At 41.9% G+C, this 22,381-nt stretch overlaps 2 protein-coding genes across 3 annotated transcripts; both read left to right on the top strand.

Moving 5' to 3' along the window:
• LOC8060225 (protein LOW PSII ACCUMULATION 1, chloroplastic) lies at positions 413-2,105 on the top strand. Of its 2 annotated transcripts, none has more exons than XM_002448094.2 (4): positions 413-743; positions 860-1,459; positions 1,559-1,609; positions 1,763-2,105. In XM_002448094.2, the coding sequence occupies exons 1-4, from the start codon at positions 538-540 to the stop codon at positions 1,902-1,904; spliced, it is 999 nt and encodes a 332-aa protein (XP_002448139.1). In that variant the 5' UTR covers positions 413-537; the 3' UTR covers positions 1,905-2,105. The 2 variants fall into 2 exon arrangements, with proteins under 2 accessions (XP_002448139.1, XP_021319098.1); XM_021463423.1 differs by having other exon boundaries at positions 604-738.
• Positions 4,537-20,564, top strand: LOC8060224 (DNA mismatch repair protein MSH1, mitochondrial). Its single transcript, XM_021463459.1, has 22 exons — positions 4,537-4,901; positions 5,443-5,575; positions 5,660-5,757; positions 5,875-5,950; positions 6,465-6,584; positions 6,709-6,756; positions 7,408-7,472; positions 9,112-9,197; positions 9,759-9,923; positions 10,422-10,531; positions 10,962-11,067; positions 11,157-11,232; positions 11,956-12,014; positions 12,677-12,744; positions 14,059-14,232; positions 14,452-14,658; positions 14,917-15,173; positions 15,537-15,680; positions 16,116-16,167; positions 17,710-18,009; positions 18,674-19,381; positions 19,483-20,564. The coding sequence occupies exons 1-22, from the start codon at positions 4,792-4,794 to the stop codon at positions 19,714-19,716; spliced, it is 3,396 nt and encodes a 1,131-aa protein (XP_021319134.1). The 5' UTR covers positions 4,537-4,791; the 3' UTR covers positions 19,717-20,564.

The raw sequence follows: 22,381 nt of genomic DNA, 5'->3' as shown, positions 1-22,381 counted from the left end.
GCCATCCTGGCGAGCCGCGTGGCCAGCTTCGGCAGCGGCGCGGCATAGGGAGATGAGGGAAGGGGCTGCTGCTAGAGCTTCGGGGGAGGGCTGCCCGTGTCGCCCCGCGTGGGGGACCCACGTGGGGGCGAGTTTAAACTTCTCTTTCTCAACTTGTCTCCCAAGAGATATTAAAATTATGACTTTGAGTTGAGACTAAATGTCATGAACTACAATATGGCTCCCATCCATCATCGATCTTTCTCATTAGAATTACCAGATTCCATTTCCGAGTAAAAATAAAAATTTTAAAGTGTTCAGAGTCCGTCCCCCCCCCCCCCGAAGATTAGCTCCATATGGTACAAGTGCGGGGTATTCCTGCTGTCTGTTGTGGAGGCTATTTTAAGGCCAAGGCTCGTCCTCGCTGTCTCCTTTGCCGCCACAAACCAAGTAGCGGTTAGACGCGGACCACCATCCTTTAGCGAGACGCGGACAACAGCACTGGTCTGCAGTTCTGCACTCCGCAGGCAGGCAAGCACGCAGGCCTGCCGTCCCGAGATGGCGGCGACCCTCCAGTCTCCTTCCGCCGTCTGCGTCCCCGTCCCCTGCGCCGAACGGCTACGCACCCCTCGTCCCATCTCGCGGCGAGTTCCCCACAAGCCTGCACTCTCCTGTAGCAGAGCATGCCGCGCCGGCGTCCGCTGCTCCGCCGCAAACAAGCCCTCCCCTCCTCCGCCCACCACTCCGGACAGCAGCGAGGTAAGGTAGCCGCCGCCATCAGCTTGTTTTCTGCTCATCAGTGCCTAACAGTTTTCGGCTCTGGAGTCCTTAACGTCCGGTGAACCGGCTGGCTCATGCACGCGTGTCGTCGGCGTCGCAGCTCCATGGCGAAGATACGGAGTGAGGTCCTCTCCCCGTTCCGGTCGGTGCGGATGTTCTTCTACCTCGCGTTCATGGCCAGCGGCACGCTGGGGGGACTCATCGCGCTCGCGCGGCTCCTCCCGTTGCTGTCCGGGTCCGCGTCCGACCCCGCGCGGGCGGCCGACACGCTCAAGGGCCTGGGCATCGACGTCGCGGCCGTCTCGCTCTTCGCCTTCCTCTACGCGCGCGAGAGCAAGGCCAAGGACGCCCAGGTGGCCAGGCTCGCGCGGGAGGAGCGCCTGTCCAGGCTCAGGCTCCGCGTCGGCGCCGCCGAGGGCAGGCCGTTCACGCTCAGCGAGCTGCGGGGCACCGCGCGGCTCGTCATCGTGGCGGGCCCCGCGGACTTCGTCGCCGAGTCGTTCCGCAGGAGCCAGCCGTTCCTGAGGGAGCTCGCGGAGAGGGCCGTGCTGGCGGTGCCCTTCGCCACGGACGGGAACACGCCCGAGCTGCGGCTCGACGATGGCGGCGACGAGGACGTCATCGACGGCGGCGACGACGTTGCCAGGAGGAGCAAGAGGCTGTGGCAGCTCACGCCGGTGTACATAACTGAATGGGCGCAGTACGAAATTAAACACGCTCAGCTTATAACACCTTTGTTTGTGCATCCATAACCTTGATTAGTCTCGCGTTGATCGCCACTTTCGTGCATCTGATGCAGATGGTTAGACGATCAGAAGAAGCTGGCCGGCGTGCCATCTGATTCCCCCGTGTACGCACCTCGAAACTCGCCTGGTTTCCAACGTCATTGTTCTGAGAGATTTCAGAAGAAGAAGAAGATTTCAGTCTTGTCATGTCGCAGTGATGAACGATCTGTTCTTTAATTTTATCTTACCATGCATTGGATGTCCACGCTGCGTTGCAGGTACCTCTCCCTCCGGATGGACGGGCGCGTCCGCGGCAGCGGCGTGGGGTACCCACCGTGGCAAGCGTTCGTGGCGCAGCTGCCGCCGGTGAAAGGGATGTGGTCGGGTCTTCTTGACGGGATGGACGGCAGGGTGCTATAGGCCAACAACGTGATGACTGATAAGCAGCCATCCCGTTTTTCCGTACCTACTAGTTTAGCTAGATGTGACCAGTGCTTACAACGATGTGTTTATTACTTGTTCATAAGAGTTGAAATTGAGAAAGCACTGCTTTGTGTATATTGTATAGTAGCACACGGACGTTAAATGAAAGACATCATGTGTATTGTCCATCTTCCTGCAGACATGTGTATACTGGTTGCGTCACATTCGCTTTAAATCAGAATGCATACAACAACAAAAAAATGATTCATTTAGAAACGGGTTGATCCAATGGCGGATCTAGAAAAATAAGTTAGGAAGGGCTTCTCCTGTTATATTCTACTTTTAGGCCTTTTCTTTAAGCTTTTATGGATACCAATTTATAGTAAAGGCTTAGGAGGAGGCTTCATACTTTGAGTAGGAGTAGCGGGGGCTCGAGCCCACCCTGAACTGATGCTAGATCCGCCCCGTTGATCATTTCCTTCTTACCTAAATTTTTAATTACTCCTTCGGACTATAATTTGAGTTTGGCTCCATCAGTTTATAGGACCTTGAGTATTCTATGGGTTCAAGCCATTAGGTTTAGTTCTACATAAAAATTAGATAGTGGAGAGTGTAAGAATGAAGATATCCAAATCCTTATCATACGCGCATGTGTTTCTATGCATGTATTTTGGCATGACTCTTCGGCAGTGATATGAGGGTTGGAGTGATGAGGTCACCGGCGGCCGGGAGTCCGGGACCCGTAGCCGCAAGAATTCAAGTTCGTATTTTGAGTTTTTAGGAGCACACAATGTCTGGCGGCTACAAAGAGAGAGTAAGTGAGTGGCATTGTAAGGCTAGTTTTAATGCATGTTTTATGAGAGTGTCATGCACATTAAATAGGGTGGCACATAAGTAAAATTGCTGACTTGGTAGGGTCATTTAATGAAGGAATTTCATGAGATGAGAGAGAAGTTTCATCCCCATGAAACTCATATGGCTCGGTTACTTGGTAACTGTGTCATCAAACTATGCATTGAGACTGGCCTGCATGTTTCATGAGAGTGTCATGCACATTAAATAAGATATCACATAAGCAAAATTGCTGACTTAGCTGGGTCATTAAATGAAGGAGTTTCATCAGATGAGAGAGGAGTTTCATCTTCATAAAACTCTTGTGGCTCGGTTACCTAGTTTTTAGTCTCGGTAACTGTGTCATGAAACTATAATACATGTTTTATGGAAGTGTCACGCATATTATAGGGTGCCACATAAGTAAAATTGTTAACTTGACAGAGTCATTAAATGAAGAAGTTTCATCAGATGAGAGAGGAGTTTCATCCCCATAAAATTCATGTGGCTCAGTTACCTAGTTTATAGTCTTGGTAACTGTGCCATGAAACTATGCATTGAGACTAGCCTAACAAGGTGATAAGGCCAGTCTCAATGCATGTTTCATAAGAGTGTCATGCACATTAAATAAGATGCCACATAAGCAAAATTGCTGACTTGACAGGGTCATTAAATGAAGGAGTTTCGTTAGATGAGAGAGGAGTTTCATCCCCATGAAACTCTTATGGCTCGATTACCTAGTTTATAGTCTTGATAACTGTGTCATGAAACTATGTATTAAGACTGGAGACTCAAATACAAATTGTATATAGCCTATGGCTCTATTTGTTTCCGCGACCGGCCAACCCGTGACCACGATTAAGCAAACACGACTCGAGATCGTGTATGTATAAATTTGGATCTTCGGTGGTTTAATTTTAGTTTTTTTAGCTAAGAGAATTTATATACATTTTCCATTATTAAACCATGTTTCAAGGTTTCTAATTCCATGCTCTAAAATAATATATTATTTTATGGAAAATAGATATTTTTGAAATTAAATGTATGTATAAATTTTCAAGACTATATAAAATAATAAAAGCTCTAATCTATTGATGTAGTTCAATTTTTATCTCCCTAGAGCTGATGTGGCACCACATACGGTGCCACCTAGGTTAAAACTAACCTCAAAACCCGGCTAGGTTTGTGATTTGCCTCGTATTTGATAGTTTAGGGTGTACTCCGTATAAGATTATCTGTATATTCAGAGATTAGAAAATCAAACACATCTACTAAATTTTAGAACAAGCATCACCCTGTTTGGCGGCTAGTCGTAAAAGTAACTGATGTTAATTTATTGTGAGAGTAAAATACTGTTGTTTGATAATAAAACTTTTACTTATAATTTCAAGCTAATAGAGCCCATAAAGACAAACCTGTCTCACAAGTTAGAATTCTTACAACTTTTCGTCTAATCACATCGAATATTTGAACACATGTATATAGTATTAAATATAATAAAAATATTTAATTGTACAGTTTACCTATATTTACAAGACGAATATTTTAAATATAATTAGTTTATTATTAAACACTAATTACTATAATTATAAATATACTACAATATAAAAAAAAAACTTTCGTTTTTGCGAGCTAAACACCGGGACACAAAACGCTCCTGTCTCCTGGGCGGCTTGGGCCTGCCAGAGCCCGGGAACCGTGAGCCCGTGACCCCAGCGGGCCCAACCAGTCAGACGAGAGTCGAAAGGCGTGCGCACTACCCCGAGAAACGTGCGACAGGAACCTCCCCCTTCCCGGCCTGGGAGCGGCCTGGCGAGTGGCGACTGGCGTCTTCCGCGGTTCCCCCCAGTTCGCCTCCTTCACTGCCGCCCGCGCGCCCCGACACGCCTGAAAAACCCCACCTCTCCCCTCCGCTCCGCCTCTCTCGCCCTCCACTTCCCACGCCCCACGCCGCCTGCCATTCCAGTTCCAGCGTGGACTCGACGCCAGCGCGGAGACGCGCGTCTCGAAGCACTAGCCCCCCGTTGTTCTGCCGCGCCGGCGCGCCGGCGCCATGCACCGGGTGCTCGTGAGCTCGCTCGTGGCCGCCACGCCGCGGTGGCTCCCCCTCGCCGACTCCATCCTCCGGCGCCGCCGCCCGCGCTGCTCTCCTCTTCCCATGCTGTGAGCTTCGCCGTCTCCCTACTACCCTATATCTGGGGCATTGGACGCGTTTCAGTCTGTTTTTTTCCTCCTGTGTCCTGTGAGGGGATTGTTTTTCCGGGGGTTTCCCCTTTTTTTTTTGGTTGTGTACGCCGTTGAGCATGAACCCCTTAATCCGACGGCATTGGTGCGGATTCAGAGTGCGGCCACTGTAGTGAGCTGTTTTTAAGCGACTTCGTGGATGCTTTGAGCGAATCGCTAAAAGAATGTTATTCCATTGGATACCGAGAACTAACTTGATTACTGCGTGATTAGAGCGGCCTGAAACTCTGAGTAAAGTAGGCGTGTCCGCATTTGGATCATTGGCATAGAATTTGAATTGTATTTATGTTGATCCTCGTAGCTTAATAAGGAACATGCAATTCAGTTTGGTATGGCACAGATGTGTAATATGACTTGATAGGTGGCAACTTGTTTCCCCATGTACCTGAAATCTCTTTGTATTGCACCATGACCTGATCCATTTACATTGCCTCATAATCTTGATGATCCTTTGCTCCAGGCTATTCGACCGGAGGGCTTGGTCCAAGCCAAGGAAGGTCTCACGAGGCATCTCAGTGGCGTCTAGGAAAGCTAACAAACAGGGAGAATATTGTGATGAAAGCATGCTATCGCATATCATGTGGTGGAAAGAGGTTTTTGCAAACAGCTGTTATCTCTACATGCACCAATGCTGTTTCTTCTGTTATTTATTGATCCTATACTATCTGATGTTTCAGAAAATGGAGAAGTGCAGAAAACCATCATCCGTACAATTGACTCAGAGGCTTGTGTATTCAAATATATTAGGGTTGGATCCAAATCTAAGAAATGGAAGGTGAGGTATATGCTTTATGTGTCACTAACATAATTATGCCCTTTTTCTTTCTATCTTGAAAGATGAAAGGTTAATATGATATTATCACTGACACTATACTGGCACTATTTTTTTCAGCTTGAAAGATGGAACCCTGAACATGGAGATTTTGCTATTTAAATCAAAATTTCCTCGTGAGGTTCTACTTTGCAGAGTATGTTACAATCCAACTTTCTATTAAGTTTTGTATTTTTGGATTTTTTTCCTTGAATTAAAATCCAGTATTCTATAGATTTGGTGAAAGGAAAATAAAATCTTAATGCTGCCAAAACTGACATGTCTTGTCATAATCATCTCATCTATGCTACCTATAGCAGAGATCTGTGTGACATGTGTTACCGTGCCATATGAACTTTGCTCGGTATTTGCCATCTCACACGTCGCTGTGTTCAGTTTGCGACTAGTGGTGCATATAACTATACATTCTATCTGTTTTACCTCACAGCCCTCAATATAATTGGACTCACCTTCAGCATTTTATCAGAATAGCATCCAGAAGTATTATATTGCTCTCTGTTGTTGTTAATTTCTTCTCTCCAATCCAATATGTGAAATTTATTTAAGTACATTGACCTTTTATCAAAAATCATTAATGTTTTGAATTGGTTTTTATGATACTGGAATGGAAATAATATCAATTTATCATATTTGATGATTTTGTTATTCAGGTAGGAGACTTCTATGAAGCTATTGGTTTTGATGCCTGTATTCTCGTAGAGCATGCAGGCTTAAATCCTTTTGGAGGTTTGCGTTCTGACAGTATCCCTAAAGCTGGGTGTCCAGTCGTGGTATGCTATTGTGTACCATTTTTCTGCTCTGTATTTTTTATTTGCTACCAAAGTTCTTAGAGAGTCACTAATGTATTAGTATTTGGAGTAGTATCATGAAGTAACTGAAGAATTTCACTTGCAGAATTTACGGCAGACATTGGATGATTTGACTCGATGTGGTTATTCTGTGGTAAAGTCATTTCCCATTTGCCTGACACAATGCATTCATTGATACTCATTGTTTGCTGTAACATATGAATGTAAATGTCTGTAAATTCTAAAAATACTAAAATAACTGTTCCAACAACCCATAAGTGCTCTGCAACTGTAGGAGTTGTGGCAAGCTTGTCTGGAGTTGTAGTGGCAAGCTTATTTGGGTTTTATACAACAGTCAGGATGCAATTACTTGATTGTCTTTTACTTCTTTTTTCACTCATTGCATGGCAGAAATTTGTTGTCAGATAATTTTTTTCTCAAACAATGCAGGAGAACTGTATGTCATTTTATTAAGAAGAAAATCTTGTCAGATAATTGAAATGAGCTTTCACAAATGATTTGCTCTGATGATCATGTATATTATAAAAGTTCGTGTGGAATGACCATTAACATACATTGTGAATGTGACTTGGTTGCCTATGGGTGACATTGCTCAAATATTTCTGCCATTCCTCTTACAAGTTATTCAGTTATGAGCAGTCTTTAACTATGCAGTGTAGATTATGCATTTTGATTTTGTTTCAATTATTTTTTGCATTTTAAGTAAGCTTTACTACTCAACATCCTGATGTTAGTTTTGTTGTTGACATTTTGAGTTATTTTGTCTGATAATTTAATCTTGCAGTGCATAGTTGAGGAAATTCAAGGCCCAACACAAGCCCGTTCCCGGAAAAGTCGATTTATTTCTGGGTAATAGCACATATATTGTAATGTATTTTAGAAATTGTGCTAAGCACTTTTATTTTCTTCTGGGGCATGGGTGATATTTGGTAGAGTTACTGTTTCAAAATGTTGATACAGTACTCTTTGGTATGTGCATAGGCTCTTCAATATGAGTCTTGAATACAACTTGCTTAATTTGGCCTGTTGCTACTGCTGTTTTATCAAGGTTGTACCTACCTTTGATGTTGTTACATATCCAGAAGTTCTGGAGAGAATTCCTTGCAGCCATTTATAATAGGGGGAATACTTGGGTGGTAGATTCAGGAGCAGGTTGGTCTGGAGTTTCATAAGATTTTTCATGTATATAACTGTGTCATATTGTGCATGATTGTTCGTCCTTGTGATGCATACTTGTTTATTGTAACTATCATCAAAGTCCACAACAAAGATGAGGAATTAATTGTTTGTTTTCTTTGCTGTCCTCAAATACATTCACCCACGACATGAAGTCTTATTTACCAAAAAATTAACCCAGCTTGATGGGGGGATGGCTCCAACAATGCCCCCTACTTGTGATTTGAGGGTTTCTCCTACTTTTGAGGGCCTTGTTTACTGGGCTGAACTCCTGCAGTAGCCCTCAAATTAGGGTCCCTACTTTTTTGGGACCTACTTGTCAGTCACATTACTCTTTTTTTTTAATTATTTTGTCCTCTCCTATTCCGCTCTGGTCCCTCGTCAGGGACGAGGGGCTCGCTGGGAGGAGAACCTCGATGGGGAGGGGCAGGCTTGGCCTTGGTGGTGGCACGGCAGGTGGGGAGGACCTTGACGGGGAGGGGCAGGCCCGGCCTCAGTGGCAGCATGGTGGGAGGGAACAGGGTGCGGGAGAGGATCAAAAAAGGATGCGCAGGAGGGAGTTGGTGCGGGGATTTTTTTTTTCCGGTAAGAAGTAGGGAGGGGGGAAGATTTGGGGCCCTATTGATTTTTTTTTGGTTGCTATGGCACCAAAAAAGTAGAATAGGGGCCCTGTTTAGGATCCCTGTTGGAGATGCTCTAATATATTTCAACACCATTCCTCACATCTGGACTCCGCTAGGCTTATAAATTGACTTGAAGTGGATCTTTTTAAAATTGCATTCACCATGTTGCATATGCAGATTTATTGTCTTTCTTACCATGTTGAGTTTTATGCAATGACTAGTTTAACCTGAAGCTTAAGCTATCGAAAACATGTGGGCAATATACTTCTATACTCCTCACGTCCAGGCTCCAGTGGGCCTGCGCTGATGATTGCAGTGTCAATTGGACTTTGCCAAATATATGACTGGCAATAATAAGTATTTCAGTGGAAGGCGCCTTATGGTGTGCTGCAGGTGCTAAGGAGTTACACAAAATAACTATGGTCCAGACTGTAATCTTTTAGTGTCCATCTCTCCTTTTGTTTCACTGGCACACATGAAATCTCTTTTTGTGTGTTTTTTGGTGTCTTGTGCTATAAATATTGAACCTTTCTTGTTTGTTAATGAAAAGATATGGAGCTCTCATTCATGTTCGAGAAAAAAAATTGATAGTTGGCTTGCAATATCAAGAACTTACACTGCTTCTGTTCTTTCTTGTTTGATAGTTTATTCAATTCTATCTTAAAGTTTTTGCTTATTCTTTCTTACAGGCATGCCCATCCTGGTAGTCCTTATGTATTTGGTCTTGCTGAAGTAGACCATGATGTAGAGTTCCCTGATCCGATGCCTGTTGTTGGTACGTTTTGCTTGTATGTTTATATTCAGTAACTCCAAACTTTCCATTCTGTTTTAGCTGACAATCATCTTGTCACTTTATTCTTCATATAATTTTACTGTACAGGATGTTAGTATGTTACACATTTATTCACTGTGTGTTACTAGAAAGTAAATGACATCATGCATAAAATTGGAGTGGTGAATGGCCTATCAGTCATATTATATGGATTGCTAATACATTTTCTTGGTTAATATGTTGATTTTTAATGAATTTTGGATAGATAACCCTGTATCTATATAGCGATTTCTTATAGTTTCTTATGCTGGTATTGAATATAAATATCTTGTAATATATACATTGCTATAAAATTTCTGTGTTTGTGACCCATCTAGCTCCCTATAACACATTTGCACTATTGTGTTCCTGGAAGGTATATGTGACGTTTAACGGTTTAAGTTTTTAAAGTATGTCAACATTTCTGTGTGTTCGCAACTTTTGAATTCCCAAGTCAAATACTGAATTTTATGAGGCCACTGATGCTGATTTGAGATAGTACATCATGGTGTTCTCATTCATCAGGGATTTCACATTCTGCAAAAGGTTATTGCTTGATATCTGTGCTAGAGACAATGAAAACTTATTCAGCTGAGGAGGGCTTAACAGAAGAGGCTATTGTTACTAAGCTCCGCATATGTCGTTATCATCATCTATACCTTCACAATTCTTTGAAGAATAATTCTTCAGGTCAGGATTTGTATTCTTGAGCAAATTTTATTTCTGCTATTTGTTTGATCTTCAAACAAGTATTCTGGAATCTGATATCAGAATCTCTAACTTGTGCTGTTGTTATTGTCTGTTTCAATTTCAGAAGAAACCATTGACCCATGTTTCACTAAAATTTTGAGAATTAATAATACATGGAATAACGTTTTTTTTTTCACAGTTGAGCTTTGTTTCAATGTTTCTTGAAACATATATGATGTGTTGCAAACCAGTTATGTGTCAACACCATTTTCTACATGTATTATGGAATTAGTTTATGCTAGAAATATTTTAATATATTTCATTGGTATCTCTTTGCTGCATGATGCAATAAGTTCTGCATATAAGAACAGTATTATAATACATGGAAGTAGAGCTGATATTTTCATTAGCACTATGATATGCATCCACAGATCCAATCAGTATCTCTCATGGTTTTGAACTTTGCTCTTTCTAATATATTTTGTCATTTGTTTGCAGGGACATCACGCTGGGGTGAATTCGGTGAAGGAGGGCTCTTGTGGGGAGAGTGCAGTGGGAAGTCCTTTGAGTGGTTTGATGGTTTACCTATTGAAGAACTTTTATGCAAGGTCTGTGACTTGTATCTTATTATCATTTTAGGAAAACCATAAGGTATGGACCTACAGTAAATACAACCATACAAATTACAAAGGGTCTAAAAGACCCGAGTATCAACATTATTCAAGTTCTACAATACAAGGAAGCAAAGCCTCAAATGGTTTACCTGAAAGAGGTCGGTTGACTAGGATTTTCCAGCTTTTAGTTCGCAGAAATTGGATCCCAAAACCTCTTCCCAAATGGTCCCTAAGGAATTGCAATTGGAATTATTCTCTTCATTGATGATGTGTGGTCTGTGGTCTGATTCATTTTCATGTGTTAGAACGGTTTTACTGAGTTTATGGAGCTTTTAATGTCCCTCTTGCTAGTGTCTATTCTGTATTTTTCATTGAGCTTTATATATTGGTTCTTATAAGTTATAACTCGATTTAATTTGTCAAGGTACGGGAAATATATGGCCTTGATGAGAAAACTGTTTTTCGCAATGTCACCGTCTCATTGGAAGGCAGGCCCCAACCTCTTTATCTTGGAACTGCTACTCAAATTGGTATGCTGCAGGTTTCTTTAATATAGCTGATCTTTTTAAAGAGCCTTCGGAAGTTGATGTATCTTAATATTTCTGTATTTCATGCACAGGAGTCATACCAACTGAGGGAATACCGAGTTTGCTAAAAATGGCACTCCCTTCAAGTTGTGGCGGGCTTCCATCAATGTATGCATTGTGGCTATTTGTTGAATCAATAATCCAGCTCATTAGAAGATCTTTCCATGCTGGTTATTGAGATAATCAGATAACTCATTAAATTTTTGGCCAGGGTTCTGTTCAATTTTTAACCCACCTATATTGAATAAGGAAACTTGATTGGTATACAACTGACCTACCCACTAAATCTAATTCACGACAATTAATAGAGCATCACTATCTGTTTATGCAATCTATTCAGGGATATGGTACAATCTTGTTTGATACCACCGGTGACGAATCCATTTTTTGTGTCACCCTGTTTTGAGGACTCACAGAAATATGGTCTTCTCACTTTAGCAAGTCAATTTAGGTGTTCAAAAGCTTTGTTCTTTTGCTCCTGTAGGCAATAGTTTCCTACAAATACCCATATTTTGTTATCAATTCCACTACCTGTTAGTTGGTCAGGCACCTAAAAAAATTGGGCACTAATTACTTGTTATGAAACCCAGTTTAAACAACTTTCTTACCTCAAACTTTACTACTGAACTTTTTAAAGTAGTGTTAGACATCACTTGAGAATTTCTACAGTGCCCTGCAACTGGTCTTTTGTGCAAACTGTGTCATCGTGCAATGTACTGTGTTATGGCACAAGGGATGGGTTTACATAAGATACTGGCATGGCTTTTTCAATTCAATGGTTATGTGGGCTGGCTTTAGTTCGTGAGATGTGCCTTGTATTATTATGTGCAGGTATATTAGAGATCTTCTTCTTAATCCTCCATCATTTGATGTTGCGGCAGCGGTCCAAGGTACCTCAAAAGTTGTAATTCATTCATGGAAAGCCTGGCTTGAGAGTTGGAACATTAAGTTCATCGTGCAATAAAAAATACATATCTGATTTTTAAAGAACCTCAATTTGTGTGTACAAATTATTAAATATGGTACATGAGTGGTTTCACAAAAAGGGAATACAAAGGAGAAGCACTACATATATCTTTAGCTTGTTTTGATTGCTGAATCTTTGCACTCTCCTCTTTGTAACTACATTGTGTTTATTTGAATATTATGACTTAAAAGTTAAAACAAACGTTCCTGTCTTTGTGCAGCGCTGTGTTAGAAAACCATTTCACATGTGGAACATGCGAGTTATTTTGTTAAACCTAAGTTAATGTTGCATAGGTACTGTGGGATCATCAGGACAATTTGCTTATGGTTGAAGTTTGCCTAATTTCAGGGTCTGAGGCTCTGAGCTTCGGTTTGTGATGTAGTTTTAGATTCTTTTGTTCTGGGTATATCCCAACATTAATTCTTGGATGTTTGAGAAACATCCATGTTGTACTTTTGATGTTTCCCTGCTTTCCAGAAAACTGCTTGTGTTTTGGTATCATGTTTTAAAAACTTTTATTTACTCATTTTGATGGCAATGTTAGCTCTATTGCTAGATTATGACACATTTATAACTCTGTTGCAGAGGCTTGCAGGCTTATGGGGAGCATAACTTGTTCTGTTCCTGAATTTACTTGCATATCAGCAGCAAAGGTTGCTTCTTATATTCCTGGAGAAAATATGCACAATTGTGCCATCAGTTATCCTATGAATTATTTGCCTTTGATACAATTTGATTCTTGAGAACTGAATTTGATATTTTTATGAATTTTGAGTTTTGACCCTAGCAGCTTCATGACCTGATGACCCTCATGCCAGTTAAATATAACAATAAATTGGCCAGCCTTGCATGAAGTGCCTCCTCTGTTTTTACTTATATATATGACCAAAGAGCGACAATCAATTAGCCAGCGTTGCCTCTTATAGAAATTATATCTTTTAGAGCAAAAGTGGACAGCTAGCAGCATTATTTCTTCCTCAGAATCATACATAAAACTTGTCTAACTCACTGTAATTATACCATTCCTCCATTTTATATCGGACTTGCTCTTCTGCTTTTGTTGATTGACATATGGTATTATACACTGACCAAGGTAGCATGTCTGACACTTTGTCTTATATGACACTATTGATTGTGCTCTAATTGCAAGGGCAGCCAAGAGCCAATAGCCCAATACAAAGCAGATTTGCATGGTCAATTGGTCATCCTGTGTTCATATAAAAATGTCTGCATAATATTAGTGCAAAGTGTTTCATGCATTGAATCCACCATCCTATGAGAGATTTGGCATGCATTTAGAGGGAATAACCAAAGTAGTATTGAAGGTCATTTGTGAATTATGTCAAGTCGAATTAAACTAGAAACATACACCGCGTGTTGCTGTGGGAATCGCAGATTAGTGGATGTGTGGCATGTTGACGTGGACATTACAATTGCATGTGCTAGTGGATTTTAATTGCATGTAATATTGCATTGCTGAGGTGGACACGCTGAGGTGGACACCTTGCATGTTGAGATACATAGCTAGTGGGGTTTAGGATTATAAGAGATATAGATATAGATATAGATTTAGAGAAATCATGTGTGCGACTTAGATCACAAGTTACCCAATCACTTTTAAATAGGAGTTACAACAAGCAAGACCATCATAATTACCTCAATGCCACATGGAGCCAAAAGTCACTAGATGGGTGAACATATTTCCTTTTTTTTTTCAATTGATTGTTAACATCCTGTTAACCTTCGGAGCCTGCATCCTATGGTTCTTGTTCTTACTACTTTCCTTCAAATTTTATTTCAATCTGCTGTTAGCTGATGCTTGTCGATGTAGATGCTATCCTGGATTCTAATCCATTTCACTTTGACCCTTTGACATTCATGACAGCAATATTTCATGTAGCAGCTTCCTACTTGTGTTGTACTTTGTTTCATTTATTTAACTAATACTGATTATGTTGATTTTGCAGCTTGTGAAGCTACTTGAGTCTAAAGAGGTCAATCACATTGAATTTTGTAGAATAAAAAATGTCCTTGATGAGATTATGCTCATGAACAGGAATGCTGAGCTTTCTGCAATCCTGAACAAATTGCTGGTACCTGGTTCTGTGGCTACTGGTTTGAAAGTTGAAGCTGATATGCTAGTAAGTGCTATTTGAAACTTTAAAGTTTCTTCTCATAATTTAGATTTTGCATGTAATGCACCACTTTTGTTGCTGTGCTCCTTTGTGTATCTTTTTCTTTGATATACATGTGGTGTACATGGATGATATTTTTTATATCCCTCATTTTATTTTGTATATAGTTGAGTTTCCCTTCTGTTTCATTATTGATCTGGAACGTTTCCTTTTATCCTTCTGCAGATGAACGAATGTAGCATTATTTCACAACGAATAGGTGAAGTGATTTCTTTAGGGGTTGAAAGTGATCAGGCCATAACCTCATTGGAATATATTCCAAAGGAGTTCTTCAATGATATGGAGTCATCTTGGAAGGGGCGTGTGAAAAGAATCCATGCTGAAGAAGAGTTTGCAAATGTTGATAGAGCTGCTGAGGCATTATCAATTGCGGTGGGTTTTGACTTTTGAGCAATCCTTCTTCATTTAAAATTTTCCTGCTCTTGTCTTCTTACATAGAATTAAATATATTCACTATCCCTTGATGCCATCTATATATTGAAGTTATTGAATAGTCTACAACCACTGCCATGGTTTCCAGTGTGGGATATGATGCTGCAATATTAGCAGGATGCGGCATGATTTTTGTATTCGCATTTCCTTGGGCCAATCAATTGCTTGGCAGTATGCTAATGCATATTGTGGTTTTAGGTCATTGAAGATTTTATGCCAATTATTTCAAGGGTGAAATCTGTAGTGTCCTCAAATGGAGGTTCGAAAGGAGAAATCTGTTATGCAAAAGAACATGAAGCTGTTTGGTTTAAAGGAAAGCGATTCACACCAACTGTATGGGCTAACACACCTGGTGAGCAGCAAATAAAACAACTGAAGCCTGCAATTGATTCGAAAGGCAGAAAGGTTGGGGAGGAATGGTTTACAACAAGCAAAGTTGAGAATGCTTTAGCCAGGTACTGCCTCACATTATAACTGCTAGAATCTTACAACCTGACTTAACAAACACTTCAGCGATCTTGCACCAATTCAATTTGGTTGAACATTGCATAGTTGGGTGGCTATATGAAACCTTGCCGTGGTCACAGGAAAATGCCACTCCACATTATTAAAATATGTATAATTCTCATGAAAATGTTACATTCATTAGTTGATTTTATATAGCCTTATATTATCGTGTGTATGTTCTACTTATTTAAAAAATGTGAATAACCGTACTGTAGTATGTTGATTAGTACACAGTAGAAGCATCCTACATTAAGCTTACTTTCATACATTTTAGGACAAATAATTAATTACACCGATGTTTGTGTGTTCAGGTACCATGAAGCTTGTGATAATGCAAGAAATAAAGTTGTTGAGCTGTTGAGAGGGCTTTCAAGTGAATTGCAGGACAAAATTAACATACTTGTCTTTTGCTCAACACTGCTCATCATTGCAAAAGCACTTTTTGGTCATGTTAGGTGATTCTTTTTGTCCTTGCTTTTAGTCATAGTTCGTTATTTATTGTGGGCTTACTTGGGATATACATCTGACCCAATGATCATCAAATTAATCATTTTCATGATGATTAAATGACTGGTGGTTTCGCACAAAAGCCTGGTTTTGGTATCAGTAATGAGCCGTCTGCCTAGTTGATCACCAAAATGAGCTTTCTTGTGAAACTTGTTGAATTTCTTGTTATGCTGCAATATGAAACCTGACATTGGGGTGTATCTATGTTCTATTTAGTTTAAATATTTGCCAGCGGCTCAGAGCCTATTGGGGATTTTTTTTTGTTTGGTATTTGGCAAGGCAGAACATTTTTGGTTTTGCAACTGATTATATTGTTGCCCGCCAATTTGTCTTTGCACACTGGTCTTATTCATGCTTTTTTTTTTCTTTTGTATCTTGAGCAGTGAGGCTCGGAGAAGAGGCTGGATGCTTCCTACTATATTTCCCTTGTCAAAGGTTATGTTTTGAACCATATTTCTGAACTTTTGAGTTCACTTTCCCCTCCCTCTGTCCATCCATCCATCCATGGAAGTAGTCAATGAGTTACTGTGTCTGCTATCCTAGATGCCAAATTTTACTTCATGTCATGTTTCTTTATGGATTTGTAAGTAACCATGTGTCATTTTTATTCATGCATATGCTAGTCCAATTACAACAGGTTTCAACTTTGTATGATGATATTATATATTTGTATTTGTTTTAACCATATACTCCATCCATCCAAGATTGATCAACGCATAACATGCTCTAGCCCCCAATGAGTAGTAATTCTTTTAGGTCGTGGTCAATTTTCTTTGTAATCATTACAGGCGAGTATGTAATCCATAAGCTGGGGGTTAGTGTGTGTTGTACTCAAGGTTCCTTACTCCTTTTTCCTCTAATAATATGATATAATGATACACAACTCTTCTGTGCGTTCGAGAAAAAAAAATGAACATATGCGCACTGAGACCATGGATAGGTGATGCCTGTAACGCATTTTGCTCCCTGCGCAAAACCGTCTCCCTGCAACTTTTGTTGCCCCTGTGCATCACATTAACTCCATATCCATAGGAACTGATGAAGCAACAAAACCCAATACAAACCATGTGGCCGAACTGTTATATGCTGATCAGAGTTGGCGACAAAAACCCGAGACAATTCCATATTTTGCTTATGCGTTGATCATTGTTGGATGGAGGGACAACTGTTATCTGAAGTTTTGGATCTTACATAGACATGACAACTGCTTCTTATAAATTGAAAACTTTGTAATTCATGCTCTCTTAAGTTCATTAGGATGTTGAAACTTCTCAAATTTGACTGGCCATTATGCGGACCTTACCATTTCTTATGTCAGGATAGTTCGTATGCATAATCCGCCAATTCTATTTTAATCGAAACTCCTTGTACTCAATCCATTCCAAATTATAAGTCGTTTGACTTTTTTAATATCAAGTTTGACCACTCGTCTTATTCAAAGTTTTGTACAAAATATCACTTTTTTTGTTGTGTATTAGTTTATTAATAAAAGTTCTTCAAGAATGACTTAAATTTGACTATATTTGCACAAATTTTTTGAATAAGACGAGTGGTCAAACTTGGGGTAAAAAAAGTCAAACGACTTACAATTTGAAATGGAGGGAGTACTTTTTAATAACTCGTCGCCTTTGGATTTTTTATGAGATGATCACTGTTGTATCTTGTATTGCTTCTGCACTAGTTTAACTAGGTTTTCTTATCGACCATGAGTCAGTCTAGTGGCTAGTAAGTTTTCCTTCAGTGTGCTATAGGAGGAGTTGCAATTTTTTATTGGCCTGGCAATAAATTGTTAACTACAAATTATTGTACTTATTTTTGGTTAAGAAGAATTGACATAGTCTTGTACTTTTGTTCGACCAGCCATGTTTAGAAGATGCCAGGCTTGAGCTGTGCCATTTATACTTATACATTTTCCAGATGACACATTCCTTGCTTACAAAATTTTCTGCTTACAACCTTGATTTTACTTGTGTATAGGACTGTGTTGCAGAGGAAAGTTCAAATGCAATGGATTTAGTAGGACTCTTTCCTTACTGGCTTGATGTTAATCAAGGAAATGCAATATTGAATGATGTCCACATGCACTCTTTATTTGTTCTTACTGGTCCAAATGGTGGTGGTAAATCTAGTATGTTGCGATCAGTCTGTGCAGCTGCGCTGCTTGGAATATGTGGCCTGATGGTACCTTCAACTTCAGCTGTAATCCCGCATTTTGATTCCATTATGCTGCATATGAAAGCCTACGATAGCCCAGCCGATGGGAAAAGTTCATTTCAGGTTCTGATTTTGTATACTTTTACATTTCTTCTGTCCAATTTGTGCCATTGATATGTTATATTTTCAAATGGATGTCGATGCTGTTCACATTGCAACACCTTATTTATTTCCATGAATGGAATTTGAACTGCTGAAATATTTTAATGTTTTTCTCAACAACTCAGGAGAGCTGCGTGTCATTTCATTAAGAGAAATAAAATACAAAGGGAGGGCCAAACACCAACCCCTCTGAAACACACACCAGGGTTTTAGGTGAACAAATGTGCCCCTTTACAAACAAAAAATGACCAGGAAAATCCTAAGACCAGGATTTTTTTTGTTAATTTATGGTGTTGCTGTTGTAAACTAATTAGGTTGGTTATTTTTTGGTGCTTTATAGTTGTCCAACCTTATTATCTTTTCCACCAATTGGGTACACTCATTCTCCAACACATTTGTTAACTATTTCATGTTTTTTTTGAACTTTAACTAAGCTTACCTCTGTTCTTATATTTTGACTTGGATGAAATAAGCCATTATGTCGTATTAACCATCTGTCTCCCACTTTACATATGATAGATTATTTGTTTCTTGATTCTTGATCATTGTTTTTTATTTGTGGCTTCTACTGTTCTAACATAAACTATGGAGTAAATATTTTGTTTTGATTTCCTGTTATTTGCAGATTGAAATGTCGGAGATACGTGCTTTAGTCAGCCGAGCTACTGCTAGGAGTCTTGTCCTGATTGATGAAATATGTAGGGGCACAGAAACTGCAAAAGGAACCTGTATTGCTGGTAGCATCATCGAAAGGCTGGATAATGTTGGCTGCCTAGGCATCATATCAACTCACCTGCATGGGATTTTTGACTTGCCTCTCTCACTCAGCACTACTGATTTCAAAGCTATGGGAACTGAAGTGGTCGACGGGTGCATTCATCCAACATGGAAACTGATGGATGGCATCTGTAGAGAAAGCCTTGCTTTTCAAACAGCCAGGAGGGAAGGCATGCCTGAGTTCATAATCAGAAGGGCTGAGGAGCTATATTTGACTATGAGTACAAATAACAAGCAGACCGCATCAATGGTCCACAATGAGCCTCGTAATGACAGCCCCAGTGTAAATGGCTTGGTTGAGAAGCCTGAATATCTGAAATACAGACTAGAAATTCTGCCTGGTACCTTTGAGCCGTTGCGGAGGGAAGTTGAGAGTGCTGTTACTATGATATGCAAGAAAAAACTGTTGGATCTTTACAATAAAAGTAGCATCCCAGAACTGGTTGAGGTGGTCTGTGTTGCTGTAGGTGCTAGAGAGCAACCACCACCTTCCACTGTTGGCAGGTCTAGCATCTATGTGATTATCAGAAGCGACAACAAGCTTTATGTTGGACAGGTAAATTCTTAATCATATTTTCTGCATTATCCAGTATCTCAGATGTCACTCTGTGGTGCCATAAAATGTTGACATTGACAGAGACCCTTTTCTGCCTGCAGACGGATGATCTTCTGGGGCGCCTTCACGCCCACAGATCGAAGGAAGGCATGCAGGATGCTACGATATTATACATCTTGGTTCCTGGCAAGAGCGTTGCCTGCCAGCTGGAAACCCTTCTCATAAATCAGCTTCCTTCGAGGGGCTTCAAGCTCATCAACAAGGCAGACGGAAAGCATAGGAACTTCGGTATATCTCGAATCTCTGGAGAGGCAATCGCCACCCAGCTAAACTAATCAGCTAAAGATCTAATTTAGTTAGTCTTGACGCTAGTGAGTCTCATTTTGCATCCTTCATCTCTTTTGCTTTTGGCTACTCAATAGGAGGCAGGAACTAACTGACACCATATGCCGCCCCAATTTTGTGAGATGAATTATCAGTGGTGCTAGCCTTGTGCATAGTAGGGGCCTAGGGGGCGATCTTCCCTTGTCTAAGCATGTAGTACGGTGCAAATGATTAGCAATGCAATGACACTATTTCTGCAACAGACCTTGTGTGCTAGTTGATTCGTTTGTTCAATCAGTGCTTTTGCTCCCACTGACGTGATAGCCTCCTGATCACTTCACGTATTGGTAGCTGGGCGCTCCTTTCTAGGTCAAAACAAAACATTGGCGTGGATTAGATTCCAGGGCACACTTGCTTTGGGAGCTCTATGAAAATGGGGACGGGTGCTCCCTACATGTTCAGTGTCACTCCGAATATTTTACGAGAAAAGCTGCTTCTTTTAGCTTGAATTGCCCCAATTTTGTGAGATGGATTGATGGTGGTGCTAGCCTTGTGCATAGTAGGGGCATCTTTCTATTGTCTAAGGATGTAGTGCAATGCAAATGATTAGCAATGCAATGACACTATTTGAGCAACAGACCTTGTGTAGTTGATTCGTTTGTTCAATCAGTGCTTTTGCTCCCAGTGACGTGATAGCGTGATCACTTCACGAGTTCACGTAGTACGGGCGCTCCTTTCTAGGTCAAAAACAAAACATTGGCATGGATTAGATTCCAGGGCATGCTTCCGGAGCTCTTCAAAATTGGGGGCGGGTGCTCCCTACATGTTTTCATTGTCATTCCGAATATTTTATGAGAAAGCTGCGTCTTTTTGCTTGAATGTCCTTTGCTCATGATTCTCAATTCGCATCATTACATTCCATGGAGACAGAACTACTTGTAGTATCATAAATCCCTGTGGCATGAGCGGGATATCCCAACTCTGGAACCCCTAGTGGGCTAGTGGCTACTGCCGCCCCCACATAGTATCGCTCAACATATGTGAAAGGTGAAGGGCGACGCCGATGCTGCTATCAGCTGCCGTTTGAGGTGCCCATCGCATCAATGCCCGTTTGGATTTTTGGTTGGTTGCTCCCCGATTGCTACTGTGGTATCCAGCCGAGTACGGTACGCACGTACGTACCTCTCGGCTTTGTGCGCGCCGAGTACCCGACAACGTCGGCCTCGTTAGGTCGGCATCCGATGCGGCTGACGCCAACTAGCGACGGATTCACGTCGTCGTATAAAGTCATAACATGCACGGGGGCGGGGCATGGGAATGAGCGCGATGCCGTCCGGCGCCCCCGGCGAGTGGCGGTTTGTCACGACGGCGACGGGCCGGAGCCGTCGTACGCACTAATCTTTGTATGGAACCGTACGTGCGCCGCGCATCGTTGCCCCCAGTTACTCGTCGCGCATGCCCGGCTGGCTTGGCTGGGATCACGCGGCGAGTGCAACGCTTCAACCCAATCTCGCAACCTCCGGGGCACGGCCGGGCCGGTACCGTGCTACGCTGCTAGCTGCTGCCTGCCTGCCGGTCACTGACTGGTCACTGCTCGGCTGTATTTGGAGCGCCGGAAGCGGGAGCATCATGTTCCAGTTCCTACCAGCAGCTGGATCAGCGATTCAGCACGGGGGCAGCGCGTCCTTGGGGGCGGGGTCTGGAGCCTGGACTGGACCCTACCGTCTACCGTTGCGTACTTGCGTGTTGGCAGATGCCAGATGGGATCAAGGGAAGGGCATACCGTACGTCTAAGATGGCATGCTGACGAATCTCCGGTGCATCGTGCACCCATGAGTCCATCACCCATGCATGCGTGAGTCCATCACCCATGCACTCCGCCTGCCTGCCGGGTGGCGGCGGAACGGGCCTTCTTGATTCGGCAAGTCTAGCGCCCGGACGTCCGGCTCTAATCCTGCGTCCGGACGTGACCGGACGCGACTTCTGTTTGCCCGCACCCACTTCAATCGCGAGCGTACGCTTTTCAATAAAAAAACCCGCACCGCACGCAACCACGCCCATCGACCATCCCTTGTCGCCCTGGCTCGCTCATCACGTCGTCCACCGCCCATCCCTCATCCGTACGGACGCCCTGCTGGCTCGCCCATCGCACCCACCGCCCATCCCTTATCTGTAAGGACGCCATGTTGGCTCATCCATTGCGTCCACCGCTCATCCCTCGTTCCGTACAGATGCCCTGCCGGCTCGCTCATCGCGTCCATCGCCCATCCCTCGTCCGTACGGATGCCCTGCCGGCTCCAGAAGAGATGACGCAGCACAAGGTGGAAGAAGAAACCGATCTAATTTTGAAACATCCAAACTTAATAGTTGCAACATAGCCTAAAAGTAGTTGAAACACTTGAAACACGCTTATGAAACACTTAGAAAACACACCTGAAACACACTTGAAAATCCATTGCTACCATATGCAACATTCGAATAGAACACATGCAAACATATGTGTAGAACATCTGCAATATCAAATAAACACAATTGCAACATGCATTCGGAAAACACAAATGAAACATTACTGCTGAAATATCTGAAACACTCGAAACATACTACTGCAACATGACTCTTAAACGATTGCAACATATGCAACAAGTGCAACATCCCCCGATCTACTTTTGCAACATC

This window comes from Sorghum bicolor, chromosome 6 (genome assembly GCF_000003195.3).
Source record: "Sorghum bicolor cultivar BTx623 chromosome 6, Sorghum_bicolor_NCBIv3, whole genome shotgun sequence".
Lineage (NCBI taxonomy): Eukaryota > Viridiplantae > Streptophyta > Magnoliopsida > Poales > Poaceae > Sorghum > Sorghum bicolor.
This window is presented reverse-complemented; position numbering and strand designations above follow the sequence as displayed.

Coding starts and splice junctions, on each gene's coding strand:
- LOC8060224 (XM_021463459.1), top strand. CDS start 4,792: ATGCACCGGGTGCTCGTGAGCTCGCTCGTGGCCGCCACGCCGCGGTGG. Junction 5,951..6,464: donor GTGAGGTTCTACTTTGCAGA/GTATGTTACAAT, acceptor TTTGTTATTCAG/GTAGGAGACTTCTATGAAGC. Junction 7,473..9,111: donor AAAAGTCGATTTATTTCTGG/GTAATAGCACAT, acceptor TCTTTCTTACAG/GCATGCCCATCCTGGTAGTC.
- LOC8060225 (XM_002448094.2), top strand. CDS start 538: ATGGCGGCGACCCTCCAGTCTCCTTCCGCCGTCTGCGTCCCCGTCCCC. Junction 744..859: donor CCGGACAGCAGCGAGGTAAG/GTAGCCGCCGCC, acceptor TCGGCGTCGCAG/CTCCATGGCGAAGATACGGA. Junction 1,460..1,558: donor TACATAACTGAATGGGCGCA/GTACGAAATTAA, acceptor CATCTGATGCAG/ATGGTTAGACGATCAGAAGA.